Source organism: Calliopsis andreniformis, chromosome 8 (assembly GCF_051401765.1).
Source record: "Calliopsis andreniformis isolate RMS-2024a chromosome 8, iyCalAndr_principal, whole genome shotgun sequence".
In the NCBI taxonomy this organism is placed as follows: Eukaryota; Metazoa; Arthropoda; class Insecta; order Hymenoptera; family Andrenidae; genus Calliopsis; species Calliopsis andreniformis.
This window is the reverse complement of record NC_135069.1, coordinates 1,051,778-1,069,065: the sequence shown is the minus strand read 5'-3', so window position 1 is coordinate 1,069,065 and position 17,288 is coordinate 1,051,778. Positions and strand designations below refer to the sequence as shown.

The 17,288-nt window shown below is 43.1% G+C and overlaps 2 protein-coding genes and 1 long non-coding RNA gene across 7 annotated transcripts; 1 reads left to right on the top strand and 2 right to left on the bottom strand.

Annotated features, from left to right (window-relative positions):
- Window positions 1–4,298: 4,298 nt before the first annotated feature.
- On the bottom strand, window positions 4,299–7,845 carry Mnn1 (menin 1). Its single transcript, XM_076382891.1, has 4 exons — window positions 6,997–7,845; window positions 6,616–6,926; window positions 6,404–6,543; window positions 4,299–6,309 (listed from the first exon to the last, which is right to left on the bottom strand). Exons 1-4 carry the CDS (start codon window positions 7,559–7,561, stop codon window positions 5,505–5,507), a joined length of 1,821 nt encoding a protein of 606 aa, XP_076239006.1. The 5' UTR covers window positions 7,562–7,845; the 3' UTR covers window positions 4,299–5,504.
- Window positions 7,846–8,316: 471 nt separating this feature from the next.
- LOC143182117 (anaphase-promoting complex subunit 11-like) lies at window positions 8,317–17,232 on the top strand. 5 transcript variants are annotated; one of them, XM_076382897.1, is made up of 4 exons: window positions 8,317–8,485; window positions 8,677–8,796; window positions 9,312–9,475; window positions 16,365–16,500. In XM_076382897.1, exons 1-3 carry the CDS (start codon window positions 8,467–8,469, stop codon window positions 9,425–9,427), a joined length of 255 nt encoding a protein of 84 aa, XP_076239012.1. In that variant the 5' UTR covers window positions 8,317–8,466; the 3' UTR covers window positions 9,428–9,475; window positions 16,365–16,500. The 5 variants fall into 5 exon arrangements, 4 of the variants coding, with proteins under 4 accessions (XP_076239012.1, XP_076239011.1, XP_076239010.1 ...); XM_076382896.1 differs by lacking the exon at window positions 16,365–16,500 and adding an exon at window positions 14,744–14,878; XR_013002393.1 differs by lacking the exons at window positions 8,317–8,485; window positions 8,677–8,796; window positions 9,312–9,475 and adding exons at window positions 12,078–14,115; window positions 14,744–14,990; window positions 16,940–17,232 and having other exon boundaries at window positions 16,365–16,756.
- Window positions 10,931–11,861, bottom strand: LOC143182120 (uncharacterized). The gene is made up of 2 exons (XR_013002394.1): window positions 11,711–11,861; window positions 10,931–11,525 (listed from the first exon to the last, which is right to left on the bottom strand). It is a non-coding gene; the product is annotated as an uncharacterized LOC143182120 (long non-coding RNA).
- Window positions 17,233–17,288: the final 56 nt, after the last annotated feature.

Below are 17,288 nucleotides of genomic sequence, written 5' to 3'. Positions count from 1 at the left end.
GAGATTAAGACACGAATCAAAGGTAATTTAACGTAATTTGCATGATTAACGAAAGTGTACAGGTTTTACGATTATCGAAGAAGGTTTTCTTCATATTCTTGTATGATAGATCCTGGTCCCAAATAGTTAAAAAGAAGTACGATATAAGTTACCGTCTCGTGTTCGGTTTAGACGTTGACGAACGTTTTGGAGTTATCAAAGATACCTGTAAAGTCGGTGAACTCGTGTGATCGTTGTCTATTTGGAGGAACGACGTTTTCTTTATAGTACACGTTACATACGATAACATCTTATTTCGAAATGACCAAATATTGCTAGTTGTCTAAGAGTAATTTCAACTCATCTGTAATTTATTACATGTTTTGTATAATCGTGTAGGGTATTCTTGTTCGAAGCATAAGGGAATCATTTTCATACGTCTTAGAAGAAACGAAAGACATTCCACGCGTGTGGAACGCGTTTTGTTACTCGTTTGTCTTGATAGACCGACTATTTCGAAGCATCGTTCTTAGCTTTCGTAACGAGGATGTTCTCTTTATAAAGTACGAAGACGTTATCCGTCGAGAAAAGTCTGTAAGTCGAGAAATAAAAAAAAATGCATACTTAAGAAGAAATGTTAATTTTCACTATACATGATATCGCAACAAACTGAGACACGGATGAGAGGAAAGGTAAGGTGTGGGAGATTAAAGTAACGCACACCACGCATAGAATAAAATAGTTTATTGTAATCCACAGAAAAAAACAAGACATTTCCATGATGCCTGAAGGCTTACTGTCCTGTGTGAGTCAGTTAACAATAGCTGTGATTACACCCTTTCCTGTTCGAGACCAACGGAAACGCGCATTCGTGTATCATGTCAGAACGACGAGGTGAGCAATATACAGAGTATTCGACCATGTAAACTACGGAGAAATTCTTTTACGATAATTCACCTTTTAAATAGCGCGTAACAGATTCTGCTTTTTTTATATATATATATATATATCTATATATTTATATATATGCATATGTATATATATAATGTATATCGGAATACCCGTGTTAAGGGAAAAACCTGGGACCGCTCTCACACAATATTAACACACACGTACACACTTCACGATAAGGTGCAACGATCGTCACATTGTGAAGCGATCGATCGATTGTTCCTCCTCGATGTTCCATGGCCAATGAACAGTGCCGCAAATCCTTCGTCCCATTTACGATGTTCGTACGATCAAGCATGCATCGTACTCCACGTAACGTGGTCATCGTTATTATCGGTGTGTCTGAAGACGAGCGAAATGTCGCTTCGATGCTCAGATCACAAACACTGTTCGGTCAGAAACGATATTTCGCCAGTCTGCCAAACATGTAACGCGCGTTATCACCGAGATCGCGAGACTCGCGATCTCCTACCAATTCGTTTCTTAAGTACATGAGAAGGTATGCATACCGAATGTAATAGCGTAACGTGTGTTGTATGCATTGACTTAAGTTTAATCTAGTTGCATAGCGTCCTCTTGTTACGCGTCTAATGAAATATGCCCTGTGGAAGAAGAGATAGATCTCAATTGAAAAGATTTCGCGTAAGTTATCGTCAGGAAGGAGGAATTCTTACGGATTCGAAATAGAATAATGAGTATCCATTAACAGCTACCTATTGTTGTTATCGAGAAATCGGGTAGGATACAGGATCATGCTTCATTTCTTCATCATCTGTTCTAGTGTCCTACTCACTTTCTCGATAGCCAAAAGAAAACACGAACCTTTCACGATTCTCCAAGTTTCATCATGCAAAATCTCCAGACTTTCTTTTATATCACGGCTCGCCTCTACTGTTCTGGTTCTGGGGCGTTCATTAAACACAGATACTGGTTTTTAATTGTTTAAGATTGATGTTAAACATAGTTTCGAACAGAAAGCGAAGCCACGAAAAGGAAGATCGCGTAAAGATCGAGTAAATTAACAGCAGAGTGCGGAGAAAAATGAAGGTGTCACATATCGCGACCTCGTTAATATATGGCACGGAAAGCAACGTGGTATCGCTTTACGGAGAGTAAAGTTACGAGTCAAGCTACTCGTTTACAATCATTTTAGTGGGAAAGTTGCTCGTAACAAAGCTATAAATTCAGCGAACACCCCCGACCAGTCAAGGAGAATTTATGATTTCTGAAGGATGGAGGTCTGTGATAAGCAGGGAGACGTGTTCAGTTAACATGGAAAACTGATATAGCTGGTACTTGGATGAAGGAGAGACGCAAAAGGTTCGAGGCGCGCGGAGAACGTACAGAGACGGTGGTTAGTATATTGCATATGTACAAGTGTTACGTTTCAATTGCTTTCTCCAAACGGGAATCGAAAATTAATGGCGTTACTGGAAACAAAGTTGAACGAGGACGAGAAGACGATCGATGGAAACAATGTATTGCGTGTCGGTTGGACCAGGATAACATTCTGAGACTACTTGCTCAGCCACTTTCCGATTATCGATTGTTTCCTACGTTCCTGCACAGCTTTCCCGAATTCTCTCATAATCGCGTGCACACCGTTTAAACGCGTCGGGATTGCGTCGAAGCCCGAGAATCTTAGGAACCGAAAGAGTTTAGGTTTCGGCTCCTCTGCTTTCGAGCACACGATGACTACTACCGCCGTACAGAGACGGGTAACGCAAACTTTGATCCCTAAACGCTCGAATATTACGAATAATAAGTAGAGTATCGGAGAGTACACCTCTGCGCCGTAGCTAATACAAAAATACTGTTCTGTTGCACCATTTCTTTTCCTACTATTCCTATTATTATGCATAATAATCCCTGTAGTCTTTAAAACGCTCCTTTATCAATGTCGAGGGAACAAAAGCAGAGAATACTAAATACGGCATGTAAAAAATTACAATCGATTACGTCCTTTTTTTTTTACTTTTTTCTTTGAATGAAAGAAATTCCGCAAAACACAGCGAGAATTTATAGAAAATCGGGGAACCGATTCGTAAACGATCTCAGTGGTTCGAGAAGCGTTACACGTAAGAAGGAGTAGCACGAAATTGCGTTCCTGTTTGGAAAATATATTTTCGATTACGGTAAAAGTCAGCCTCGTACGTGTACGAGCGTGCGAGGACTACGTATACTCGTAACGCACACGTCACCCTCCTTTGCGATTCGTCTCGTAAACTTTCGATAAACGCGAGGAGAAACGCGACGATACAATATTTCAGTAAGTGAATTGACCGCGATGCCGTAACGTGCCACATATCCCATAGTGAAAATCACGACGAATCAATGGTCATTGATCGTCGATATTTTCGCAGAAACGTTATACAGATTACCAGTCATGATATGCGAACGACACGGACTGACGGACTCTATTACTTTTTTTCCATTTTCTCTAACCCCCCTGATTTTCCATATTCCTTGTTCTTTCTTTTTATAGCTATAATCGTTTAATTAATTATAATTCAGACACAGCGCGCGAAGGATTTCGACACCCAATGGAAAAGAAATCCAATCGACGCCGAATCGTTTCTTAGTCGCTACGATTATTAACTGTATAATTAATATATATATATATTCTTATATATATATATTTATATTTATATATAGTATATATTCAGCATCACAGTAAGATAGCGCCCTTCATTATTAAGTGATCGTCGATCAGCTCGGACCATTTATATTTCATTCCTGTCAACAACATACTCTACAACAACCCGTCTAAACATTGTCAAATAATTTCTTTTTTGGCATCAACTTCGATGCCATTGTTACGTACTCGATTGGTATTGTATTCGTGAAGATAAAACAGTACACGAATCATCTTATGAATGAAAAAGGAAAGTTGAGGAAGATATTATGCCCGATAAAAGCAATCGCTATGGGTAAACGATCGATAACTTACAGTAGCGCGTAAAACGGTTCGCGCATATTGACAATTTAGTGAAATACTATCATCGAACGAAAGAACAAGGCAAACCAAAAATGAAAGCTCGAAGCTTGCAAACGAAACAGGGGTTAGCGACAGTCCTTTGATTGCATTTTAACGAGTAATGCAACACGGTTGCGATGATCATAGAACGAAGAGAATTTTCGTACGTACTGTTACACGACGCCCGCACAAAACACCGAGGAACTTTGTGTACGTATCAGTACATCTTATTTCCCATATCGCGACTGACTCTAACCAGCTCTACTCGTCCCATACTGTGATACGATAGACAAAAAACTTCAAAAGACTACTTGTACTACTACCGTTTCTTTTTTTTTCGGTGGACTGTCTACGTTCATTCTGCTTTATCAATAAGAAAGTAGCGAAAGAATCAATTCTAGAAATAGATTGCTTATAATTACTCTGAAAATAAATAATTATAAAAATAAGCGAGCATTTTATGCTTAAAATACCTTAGGTAAAAACTTAATTAGTTTGCACCACATACGGAGTGGAATGTGTGGTCTCTTTTTCTCTCTTACTAGATTGTAAAAGCGTAATTCTAACGAAAAGTTCAACTACCGTGTAAAAAACATTAACGACAACTTGTCAATCGTAATTATTCGTAGTGCGACAGCTCAATAAAAAAACACGTGAGTCAATAAATAAGAGTGCAACAAGAGATAGATTAGAAATAGGATAAAAAGACGCGATCAATACTGATTGATCCGTCGAATAGTCGTCGTTACTCGCAGAATAAATAACTGTGCTCAAAACCTGGTCTCCCCGCGAACATACGGATTAGGTACATTGTTCGATTTATCATTTCACTCTCTCTTACTCTCATTCTTTCTCTCTCCCATACTCTTCTTCTTTCTCACTCTCTTTCTCACCTTTTTAATTCACAGCTCTGTGCGCTGTGAAAACAAGAAGACATTTACACGCACATGTATTGTCACGAGCACCGAGCGTGGCACGATTGAATCGAAAAAGAAAAGCAACTGTTCGATTCAAGAGTAGAATACAATATGAAAGTGAGTACGGATGAATAAGAATATCAGGATAATGCAAATGATGAACTATCACGAAGAAAATACTGAGAATACTTTTCTGAAGAACTGCAAACAGCGTGGTGCTCGCAACAATATCTTCAACGTGAACAAATAGAAACACAAGCACTCACGATTTCAATATTTAACTTAAGACCGAGAAAATAGTTTTTGTACTCTTCTACAAACTTGTTCGTATCTACTTTAACTATATCTAAACGGCGATACGTTCCGATGCACGCGAACGCATTTTGCAGTGACTCAAGTAAAAGCTGTATCACTGCAAAACGTCGTACGTATATCATCGGTTTAAACGAAACGGCACAAAATTCATCACCATCGTCCCCACTTCCCGCAATGGAATCGCAAGAAGCCTTGGACTGGGAATTCACTCAAACAGAAAGAAACCGTGAGCGAAGACTGAGATTCTAACGATATATGGAAAACTTCCATACGTTTACGCCACCGATCTTTTCTAACAGAAATAAATCTCGTGGCACGTTGTTTCAATACTTAACGATACCAAAACGACGATCAAAGATCTTATACTATTCTCGACGTGTCCTTTTCGGACGCTGACTGACTCCGACGTCGTCGGTTCCGCGCGATTTTTTACCGATTTGTACCTGACTCTGTGCGGTTAACTGCAACGAAATCGCATGCGTGTTCAATTTCTCGGCTAACAGCAGATCTTTCAACCCCTTCATCTTCTGACTGTACAACGTTATCCTCGGCCTCTCGTTCTCGGAATCAGTCTCTACTTCGGGGTCAAGGTTCTCCTGAGAAGTGGAAGGTGCAGGCGGCAGAGCGTCGTCCGGCGGGGCGACGAACGGTTCTCCACCGCCTTGCAGAAGGTAATCTCTGTTAAGTATTTTCTCGCTGCACGCCGCTGTCAGGGCTTGAATACTGGGATGCATCGGCGCCGGGTTAGAAGGTACTTTGGACTCCAAGCTTTTGATCAGATCGCGTGCAGCGTTGCCCCTTTCTTTCGTTTTACAATAATTATTATTATTATTGTTCAACGTCTCTTCAGGGCTCGTCTCTCTCTTCTGCGCCCTTTCTTCTTCCTGTTTTGCCTCCGAGTCGTAGCATTCTATGATAACCTGAGCGCGAATACTGGCATCGAATTTCGAGATAGTGTTGACCAAAGGTCTAGCCCACCCTATGTGTAGGACTGGCGTGTTTGCACCCTCCTCCCATTGACAGATGCCGTCGTAAAACCTCAGCAAGTACGCGAAACATCTCGGCTGTCGGAGAAGACGTTCGTCTGCTCGTACCGTGTGTGGTATTAATTCGTTAGCTATTTCCAATAATTCTTTGTATATCTCTCCGTCGTCCCTCGAATAATCGTATCTGTAACATAGGAGCATCCGAGAAACGTTAGGAAGTTCGAAGGATACGATGTAGAAGTGTTTCATTTTTTCAGTAGTCTGTTCTTTTTCCTTACTTTCTTAAAACATCTGCTGCATCAGCCCAGGATGCTAAAGCATTGGCATGTAAACCATGTCTGTACAAATATCCACCTTGGTAAGTGTAAGGATACACATGAGCATTCCCATAATACTTTCTTGCTGACCGTATGGCTTCCTGTAAGCAACAAAATATTGTGCAATCCGAAAGGAGCAAGCAGAACAAAGTTGCAAAAATTGAGAAGCATACCTGAAACAAGTCTATGGCAGGGGGTCTGCCAGGGGTAGGTGCAGCTTCTTCAAGATCACCTAAATTGCCTAAAGCCATAGGATACTTTGCCAAATGACCCAAATCGTACAATAACCATAATAGCTCTTGTTGAAGTAATGCCACTTCAGCTGCATCTGCAGTTGCACTTAAACTAGGATTTATAGCAGATACTATTGTAGCAACCTCCATAGCCCTGGAGCATACAACAGCCTGTCCATTCACGTACAACCATGATCTTGAGGCCACTCCAGGTTCAACAGGTTGACCACGTTTATCTTCATTTCCTTTTCCTAATAACACAAATTTTTGTTACAGTATCTCCTGCATCCACTTAAATGCAATCCGATAAGAAAGACCTACCATGCCATGTGACCTCTGCAGTCTCAGTCCCATCTTCTCCATAAACCACCCAAGCATGATCTTCGGACATAGCAAGGTGCACATCTTTAAATCCCAGTACTTGACAGCCTGCAACCACTGCGAAGGCCACCCCAAAACAATCCAACTTATTCGCGGTGAGGTAGCTGTAGAGACTTTGCAAATGCGCGCGATCTTTGTAGTAGCTTCTAGTAAGAGAATTCCATATCACGTCAGAGACTTTCTTGACGAGTTCCCTGGTCGCGTATTTGGTGTCGTATACGGTGAGGTCCACCGCTCCCTTGATCATCGCATGGAACTTGGTGTAAAGGGCCTCGGCGATGTGAAACTCGACCGCCGGTAATTTCGGCTCGTCGTAAACAGTGGTCTCCTGCGACGCAAATGTTCGGTTGCAGGTTAGGGAATTCTCCACTGCGCCGACCAGGATCGAGAGCAACGCCAGATCCGGCTCCGAGCTGTTTTCCAGCTGATTCTGGAAGATCTGCACGATGGAGGAGATGCTCTGGATAGGGAATAGAGCCTTATCTTCGTCTCGAAAACCCGCCATGTCGCGACTGGCAGGCTACGCGCACGAGATCGAGAACTCCGCTTAAACCACGAGTGTCATCTTGTTTCGGGTCTATCTTGACAGAAACCCCGGGCGAATCGCCGCGATCCGTTCAGTTCCCTTCCTCTTGACTAACGACGCACGCTAGTCACTCTCGATTTTCTACCTCCCGACGCGAAACTCTTACATTTCCGCACCACAAAATGCATCACAACCGCATATATCAGCCAGCGGCGCGCCGCCACTAGGACACCGTTTCCATTGACTTCGAGAACCGTGCGGCAAAGAAGGCGAGTTTCTCTAGACGCGACGCACGCGACGGCAGTCACGTAACTACTTGCGATCTCGATGCGCGCGTTTTACGTTCCAGAATCTTCCACCCTGTCGATACGATTAGTATTCATGCGTCAAAATCTCCAAAATCGAACATAGTTCCAGCTAATTCAATCAATTCTTTTTTCTTTATATATTTCTGCACCATTTCGAAGCTTAAAAGACGGGGAATGGACTTAGGATATCTCAGGAAATTGGTGTACTACTCATAGAAGGACCACAGAAATTTCAAACATTTTTAAGTAACATAAAATCAGGTATTTTCGTAGCTTTACTCGTATAGCTGAAGTATTTACGAAGCAACAGCACTCATTAATTTATTTAAAGGCTGTATAATGAGCCATATATGTAAATCAGCTTGTGAATCATTTAAAGGCCTTTAGATGGCGCCTTAGTCGCAGTTGCGAATCGTATTCATTCGGAGTTCGGACGTTTGCGGTGTCACGTTGTCTTTTTTACTTCCCGAAAATATTCACTTCCTCACGATTTACAAACAGTTGCATTAATTTATCTAAACGTGGTGTGTTTTTTGTAATAAGTGATACTCTGTTTCGTCAAGTAACAAGTACAAAATGAAAGTCACAATTAAAAGTGAGTACAAGTATTGAAATTGTCAGACAGTTTATTCCATGTTATATTCTTATATAATTATTTTAGAATTTCTAGATTTTTATCTTTGCATTTATTGTTAGATGCACATTTTTCAGTTTTGTGCAGGTACAAAATCATAGGTTAGAAATGCCGTTCTGTGAGCAAATAATTAACGTAAATATTTTTTGTAGGTTGGACTGGTGTCGCTACCTGGCGATGGATAGCGAACGATGACAATTGTGGTATATGTAGGATGCCCTTCGACGCCAGTTGTCCAGACTGCAAAATTCCTGGAGACGATTGTCCTTTAGGTAAGTTACATTTCTCAAATTGATATTCCATTAATTTATGTCCAATTATTGGTGGTACTTTGTACATTATGGAGATAGACGAATATTCAAAATTGAAATTCGCAAGTTCACTAGCTTAAAGCACAGTCGATCGATGCATTTTCAAAAATCAACCCCTTCGAAAACGAGAGTTCATCGTTTAAAGATGCATTTTACTCGTTGCATATTGCATCTCGAAACGCGCTGCACGAGCAAATTGATCGTGCTTCGGTTAGATAGCCCTCGAATCGTTCGTAAAGTGCCGCCACGATGTTTGCGCAGTTGCGAACTTAAATATCGATCGGTGTGCCGAACGAAACGCATCCCTCGCGCATAACACTATACGACGGCATCGTGTTCCCACTTTACTAGCCAATGTAAACGCAACAAACGCCGGTTGTTGGTCGCGTTGGAGCAAAGTAGTAGAAGGTGCGCTTGTGTCTAGTCAGACAGCTGAATCGAACGAATTCGTAAACCACGACTCGATGATGTTCCAGTTTGGGGCCAGTGCTCGCATTGTTTCCACATACACTGCATCATGAAGTGGTTGCATTCCCAGCAAACCAGTCATCTCTGTCCGATGTGTCGTCAGGAATGGAAGTTCAAGGAGTAGCTGCTTTCCTTATGGCCCCGCAGGTGTCAGCACGCAACGAATAATCAGGTAATGCATTCTACTGCACCGAGTATGTACATGCACCGAGAACATTCGTTTCGATCGAAATTTCGTTCTCTTTCGTCCGCATTGTTTTCGTCGGCGAGAAACAATGCGGTACCCTTTCCATCCGCGCGCTTTTTATTCTGTCGATTTCATTGGGAAATTAAGTCTTTCTGGTTTTAACCAAAGGGTGGAAAATAATGCTAAAAAATGCTTATCATTGGTAAAATAACTTGAGGGACTTTCTACTAATAATCCATCTATCACTTGTACGACTTCAGTTTTAGTTGACCAAACTCGTTTGAAACGATGATACGCGTCTTCGATGTTCTCCTCAGAAAATTAAATGCTTACTTAAACTTCTCAAGCTCGGATAGTCTTGCAATCGAAACGAATCCGTCGAGGTTTAGGTTTAGTAAAATGGAAACTTGGAGTAGGCTTATCGTGTAAGCAGAGTGATTCTTAAGTATATACCGCAAAGCTTTTAATTCACGCAGAGGTGCAACTTGACTCGATAACGTAATTCATGTATCGCGCGCTTACGTAACGTTTTGATCATCACACGAACGTGATACTGTGAACGAAACTCGTCGAGTATGCGTTATCCGACGCTGTTCACGAGAAGTGCAACCTTGTCGGCTTCCATCTACCCTATTTGTACGTAGGGGTAAAAGACAAACCTTCTGGAGTATTTTAGGGTCGAGAGAGGGTCAGGTACACTTATTTCTAAAGATTTCTAAGAGGTACGAGTGGTTTCAAATTTACACTGCAATTTAAATTGAAATTCGAGTTTCTAATTTGAAACTTTTTGCAGTCTATACAGAACATTTTGTTCACTGCAATCAAATTCTATCTGCAACGCAAACGTACTCTTATCTGACGCAACGAAGCGATTCCTCTCGTATCTCTGCGTAGGTGATGACACCAGTAGAACGATATTTAATTGTCAATTGTCGTACATCGTATCAAGGAGGAAGGAGTTGCTTGCGACGCGTATGTATCGGCAAGCCTTACAGGCAGCTTGAAGAATGGATCAGAAAATGAAAAATTTGTTTTCTCTAACGAATCATAATGTAAACCTGATAATCTGTGCTTCGTACGGAAGAACCAGGGTGAAAGTAGAACAAGTAGTTCTCGTCCACGTCGGGAAATAGAGTGTGAACTTAATTTGAATACACACACGCGGGTAATCGTGTAACATCGCAGAATCGTGGTAATTTATATTTATACACCATACGATAAACGAAGTAATAATATTAGTCGTAAAAACCAATTACTTGAGTGTGAAAAACGATGAGATGATTTCAGAATTCTTGAGTTTTCTGTACGATGCATTTCTCAGGATGTGCTTTACGAATATTATTACGTTTGTAGTAAGAGATTCAAAGAGGATATATTTAATTTAGGAAACGCAAACTTGTAACTACATCCATTAATTTAATTTTGGTGGAATTTTGATGAGTACAGTCTCGGAGAAAATAATATGGGTCAAGAAGAGATTTGAATGGTGTGTAGCGCGTTTGAACGGAGAACGCACCTTCGCGAGGCTATTGGCGTTGAACGAACGAGACCTAATGGGCCCCTTCCCTTTCGTCTTTCTCCTTTCTGCCAACCCGTTCCTTCTCTCGCATCGCAGTTTCTTCCTGGGTTACCTTTAGCTGCGATATCGCAACGATACCACGCAGAATATTACTCGAAAAGGGAAAAAGTCTAATTAGCTGTTCAATCCTAGAACTCCAGAAGTGCCTTTCCACTCTCTTCGCTGCATTCTTTTCCATTTTTAGCATTTCCCATTGCTTCGCATCAATTGGCAATACGACGTTTCCCTCACTCTTCCCCATCGAATTAGCGATTTCTTTCCTTCGTTCCACTCCAGAACCGCATTCGCTTACTCATCCCACTGCGTACGTAATCGTGAACACGCAACGCACGATCACTCTCGTCCTGGTTTTTACATTCGTTTCTCTACCTGCGTATACGCATCGGTTCTTTGACTTGCATCCAATCGGGCATTCGAATCATTCAGTATCCCCAAAGGAAGACGCCTTCAGGGTCCCTAGAAGTTAGAAATTCCATGCACATCTGTTCGAATCTAAGCGATATTGGAATAACTTTAGACGAGGGGATCGATGAAAAATTTGCGTAGCCGCCTCTGCACGCGATGCACCAATGATCGTTATCCTCTCCTTTCCTCTAAACAGGCGTTGCGCTCGTTCCCTCCCTGTTGCTCTGTGCACCTACATTATTCGCTCTCTCGCTTGTATCGTCGGTTCAGTTCTCTCGTTATCCATTCCACTCTGGCTCCGTCTCGTTCTCGCTTCCTCCGCGGCCTCTGGCTCCTTTCCACGGTGTTCCACACACAGTCGCATGCAGCAGCGCACACGTAGAGAGAGGCTACAGAGGTGGGCACAAAGGCTCGCTCGGCGTACCACGTTCGCTGCCTACCTGATGCCCCGAGAACTCGAGCTCTACCTCGAGCCAGTCACGTGGTCTCGAACGCGAAGGATGTTTGTGGGATCGCGAAGTCAGTTCGCGGCGGTCCGTTCAGCGAGCAAGACAGAGAAATAAATAGGTGGTCGCGTTGCCGCGGTCGAAAGAGGAACAGAGACGAGGGCAAGAACAAGGGAGGGGGTTAGAGGCGGCAGTGGATCGAGGATACCGCGGTCCAAGTTTCAACGAGGACCTCGTCGATCTAGCGTGTTCTTCGAGCAGTGTTGTGCGCGTTATTCCTAACTGCTGTGCGTTTTCGAGAACTGCCTACGTCTCGCGAGTGCAAACAACATGAATCGAGAGTGTAGGGGATTACTCAAGTGGACGCGGACCGGCGTGTAACAAATCGGTGCTAATTTTGTGACTCCATTAGCGTTGTTAGAACGAGCTCAGGTTCCGTTGCGAAAGCATTAGGCTAGGGTAGCCGTGAATTAGACATGCCTGATGTTCCTAGGGGAAAACGGAATTCGTGTGAAAAGCGAGAAACAGAGAAAGTAGGGGCAGAAGGAATAAGTGGTAAACTTTGAAGCAGGGAAATAGGAACGTGAACGTGGTGTCGCGTTTATTTGAAGAAAAGCATCGTCACTGGCGCGCTGCTCTCGTAATCGCGTGCTCAACTTCCGTAGTACTTCTCTATTAAATAAATAAAAGTACGCGTGGAAATGCAATTGAATTCACAGTGGGAACGCAGACGAGCTTGCGTGAGAACGCTTCGTTTTGAGCTCTGACCCAAGCGTGACTCTGAATTTCAGCGTCAGACGCTGAAATAATCAGGTGGAATTGCTTTGTGACTAAAAATGTTTACGTGGAATAGAGAACGAGAAAAATCGAAGATTGTCGGACCGTGTTATCGCGTGTGGCCTTGATTCGAGTCGAGTTTAGATAAAATCGAGAAGCATGTAGTTGCTGTAGGGGGTGTTCGCGTAAACCGGTAAGAGATCAAGAAAAATGCAGGTGGCAGCGACGCAGAGACCTCACCCACCGCCGGTGCCACCGCGGCCGAGCCGGCAGGTGGTCGCAGAGGCCCTTAAAAGATCCCCAAGGCCGCCCTGTCCGACCAGACAGGCCCCGCCGCCGCCCAATACCAAGCCCTGGAGATCCTCCGATCAAGAACAGTCCACCCAGCAGCAACAGGTGTGCCCAGCCGCCGTTGGCCGAACAGTCGTTTACGAATCGATCAAGGAATCGCTTTCCAAGGAAACCGCCAACGAAACCAGCGATCACGCGGCTCAGGTCGTTGACAAGGACCGCAGAGCCGCTCGAAACGCGAGTGAAAGGAACGGCGACGAGGACGAGCGCCGTGGAAATCCGCGGGAAAGGCGGCAACGTACCTTCGATCAGGAACACCGTGAAAATTCCAACGAATCGAACGCCGCCGAGAAGCCTTCGGCCATCCAGGAGAACTTGGTCGATCGTCAGAACCAGATTCAAGAGAATTCTGAAGAGGACAGAGAGCCTGAGAAGCTAGAGAATCTAAGTTCTCAGGATTCGAAAGAGCAGGGGAACAGCTTGGATCGTGGATCTCCTGAGAGTGTTAGGAACGCTGATAACTCGAGAGACGCAAAAGAGTGCAAAGATGAGACGCCCACGGAGACGAAGAATGAAACACCAGCTCCCAGCGCGAAAGAACGTATCGCTGCGCCGAAGCCTCTGCCTGCTAAATCAAATGTGTCTTTCAACGATGAACACCGCGCATCTTGCAGCCCCGAGTCGAAGATAGATCGATCGAAATCGCAGGCGAAGAAAAACGCGAGTCCCGATAAACCCGGAAGCAAAATAGACATTCGACCGGTACCCACTCAGAGATCAGGCCTCGCGAAACATCGAGACTCAGTGAAGAAGAAGTCTACTACGGAGATGACTCTGTCTGAGGAGGGCTCGAGCGTGAATGAAAACGCAAAGTCCGTTTCGAGCGTTGACCGTCCCACAGTGGTCGTTATCGAAGAAGCAGAGCGTAAAGCCGTGTCGAGCAACGACGACAACGAGAACGAGAACGAGAACGACAACATTCATCGGCAAGATTGGTTGGAAGCCGGTGTTCGCTATTCGTCGACGCAAATCACGCTGTCTGGCGACGATGGCGACATCGTCGACGAGGATCAAGTAAACGGGCTTGATCGATGCGAAAACGAGAAAGTCAGGGATAATTTCCTGAGGTAACACCTAGCGATCAGAGAGTGGAAAATTTCTCATTAAAAATGTGTTCGCTCTACTTGCGCTTGGAGACGAGCATAAACAGCGGGAATTTATGGAGTTTCGAATAGGAAGAGGGATACAGTTTTTCCTACATCAATTCTTCGTATATATAGTGAATCAGTTGCAGTGTTGCGTACAAACTTTAATCGATGATAAAATATGTCATGGGTCAATACTACAGGCGTGAATGCATTAGTTATCGGACAACCGTGATGTCATTGCAAGCAAACCTCGCGGTTGCATGTAAATCTATTACGAGATTGATGTTTGAATGTAGCGATCCAGCGGTTCGATGTACGACTTTCTCAAGTTACACGATACGTCCGCTGTACTGCACGTTCTTAGCGTAACGATTTAATTACGTGTAAAATAATTTCTTTTTCCAGTCTCGTGTCGATAAACTGTGTCTTCGTTGCCTTTCGAGCCAATAAAAAAGTAATTTTAGGATTGAGAAATGTGAAGTAGTTCACGAATTTGCTTTTACAGTATCAGTACGTCCCTTTCAATTAGAGAAGGAAAAATAATGCAATTAGGGGAAGCAGAAAGTCTTGTTCTTTGCGACTTGAATGAAATTTTCGGTTTTTCCAGTCTACAAGAGAGGATTGCGATGTCTTCCCTACAAGGTCTACCACCATTACCAAGGAGCCTCAGCGGGTTCAATTTAACAAGTGGTGAGCGAGGCGAGGGTTGTGAACCACCCCCACCGCCCACTAGATCTTCTAGCAAAAGTCAAAGGGGCGGTAAAACTTCCATTCAATCGTCGTCCAGACCATCGCCACCTGCCAGACAGCTCACTACTCTGGATACTCAACTGGCTATATTGAGGAGAGAAATGGTGATTGCTAAAACTTCTTTGCCAGCATCCCGTGTATCTTTCTATAAGGTTTGCGACTCTCGGCGTTGTAGGATCGCAAGACGTTGGTCGATATTAGGAAATGATTACATTTTCGTTGGAATTTAGCGGTGTGTTGCGACACAGCGACGCATAGTAGAAACAACAATTTTCTCTTTAAGTTACGTAAAACGCTTTCAGTCGTTCTGGCGGTTTAATATTGAAAAGAACTAAACTATTGAAAAAGTTGAGACCTCCATACCAATGAAATATAAATATTCTTTAGCTGAGGCCATTAGCTTTAATAAGCACCGTTAGTCATCCGTGGTCGTATGAACTGTGTTTACCGGTTGACAGGAAAATTCCACGGATCTACGAGTCTCTATAAATGGAAGAGCAAGATAATCAATGTATCGATGATAGTATCTAGACAGGAATCCAGTCCTTTTAACAACAGAAACCGAGCGTTTCTACATATCTTATTAGCAATCTTTTGTTTCGATGATCGTATATTTTTTTATTGTGAACTAATTGGTTTGCCTTTCATTCTCTTTTTCCCCCAATTTTCTTTCGTTGGTTCCGTCTATCTGACCCGTTACCTTGGGGCCAGGTTGGTGCGTGGGTAAACTACGGAGTACGATGAATATGTATTCGAAGCGTGGGATAATACGCGGAAGAAACGTTCCAGGGGACAACCTTTATCCGTAAAATGAACACTTATATCACCCGTTATGTCGAACTCATATTTTTGTTCTACATAGTTTGAGGAAAAATTTTAGAGATCTTGAGATATCGGAAAATATACAAGTTTAAAATCTTATTTCGACCTATTTGTCAATTTCTTAATTCCCTTTATATTTTGGCGTATAATGGTTGAGTATAGTTTGCTTGGAAGTTAGGCTAATAGTTTAATAGTCAATCCAGACACGAAGCGAACTGGCACAGCCGCTCCCACGCTGCATTCCCTCAGGCGTGACTCCCCCTCTTCGCCTCCTTTTTCTGACCGCTCTCTTTCACCTTCGTTCCTTCTATCTTCCACCTTCTGTCCCTTCTCGCCTTCTCCTCTTCTTCGCCTTCCTTCTCGGTACGCCGACACCTCTCATTTCCATTCTCATTTGCGCCTCCAATATAACTCCCTCTTCCTCCGTTCCCACGGCCAGCGAGTAGCTACTTGCTTGGAAATCCATCGTTTCAGTTCGTAAATCACGAACCAGCATTTGCCTTAGCAACCACTTACACGTAAAAGTGAAGGTATTTGTGACGCCTCTGTAAACAACCAACACAGTGTAGGATGATTTATTATTAATAATTCATGCGACGCATCATTTTCAGATTTTGCTATGTATTATTTAACCTGCGTTTCATTTTCTTTCACAGTTCGGACTTCGACAGTCGGATCTCTCTTTGCTCTCTCAACTTTGGTGTCTAAACGAATCCATTCAAGACTTTCGACAAGTGTTGCAAGAATTAGAAGATAGAGCGCCATCGCCTTCACCTAGTAGCGAGGAAGGGGACGACACTTCCTATGGAACCCATCCTCCACCACCTCCGAGGAGGCCAGCTCCTACTGTTCATCATCACAGACCACCCAGGCCACCGAGACCACCTAGACCAACTCCCAGCGACGAGTCCCCATCTAGCGAGGAGTATGGAGCTGTTTGACGCGTAGTCTCCCTTGTTGAAAAAAGAATATTCCTCTTCTAGAACCAACACTCCATTCCAACGATCCTGAAGCTCTATCCATCGTACACTCTTACACGTTGTAGTAGGTAAAACAATTTTTCAAAAATTTAGGCGAAATTATAGTAAGAATTCCATTTACGATTCGGTGGTCGTCGAATCGAACATCTCGCTTCTATGGTGAAGTTTAAGTAGCAGCTTGGAAACGCGATGTAGCCGAATTGTTGTAAAGAACGTAAGAATCCGAAGGTACCTGTAACATTTCCTTACAGAGAGACATCGCAGATACTATCAGTTCTAATCGCGAGCAAGTGAGAGAAGTCATCGTAGATTCATTCGAAGCAGAACAGTATCGGAACTTTAAGCCGACGTACTACTACAAAACTGTCAATGTCAATCCAAAAAACAACGATCCTCTATATAGAATATCATACTAGGTAAGAAAGAAAAGTTTATTATCCACTATGAGAGCTATTTTAGTTGAGCATGCTCTTTTCTCCATTTGTGATAATAGTCGAAGGGGCCTTTAATTAACTGTAATAGGTATCCGTTTGTTCGAATTAAGATTTTTCCGTGACTCTGTTGAAAGACGATTACAAAAGATCCGAGCCTGCGACACGA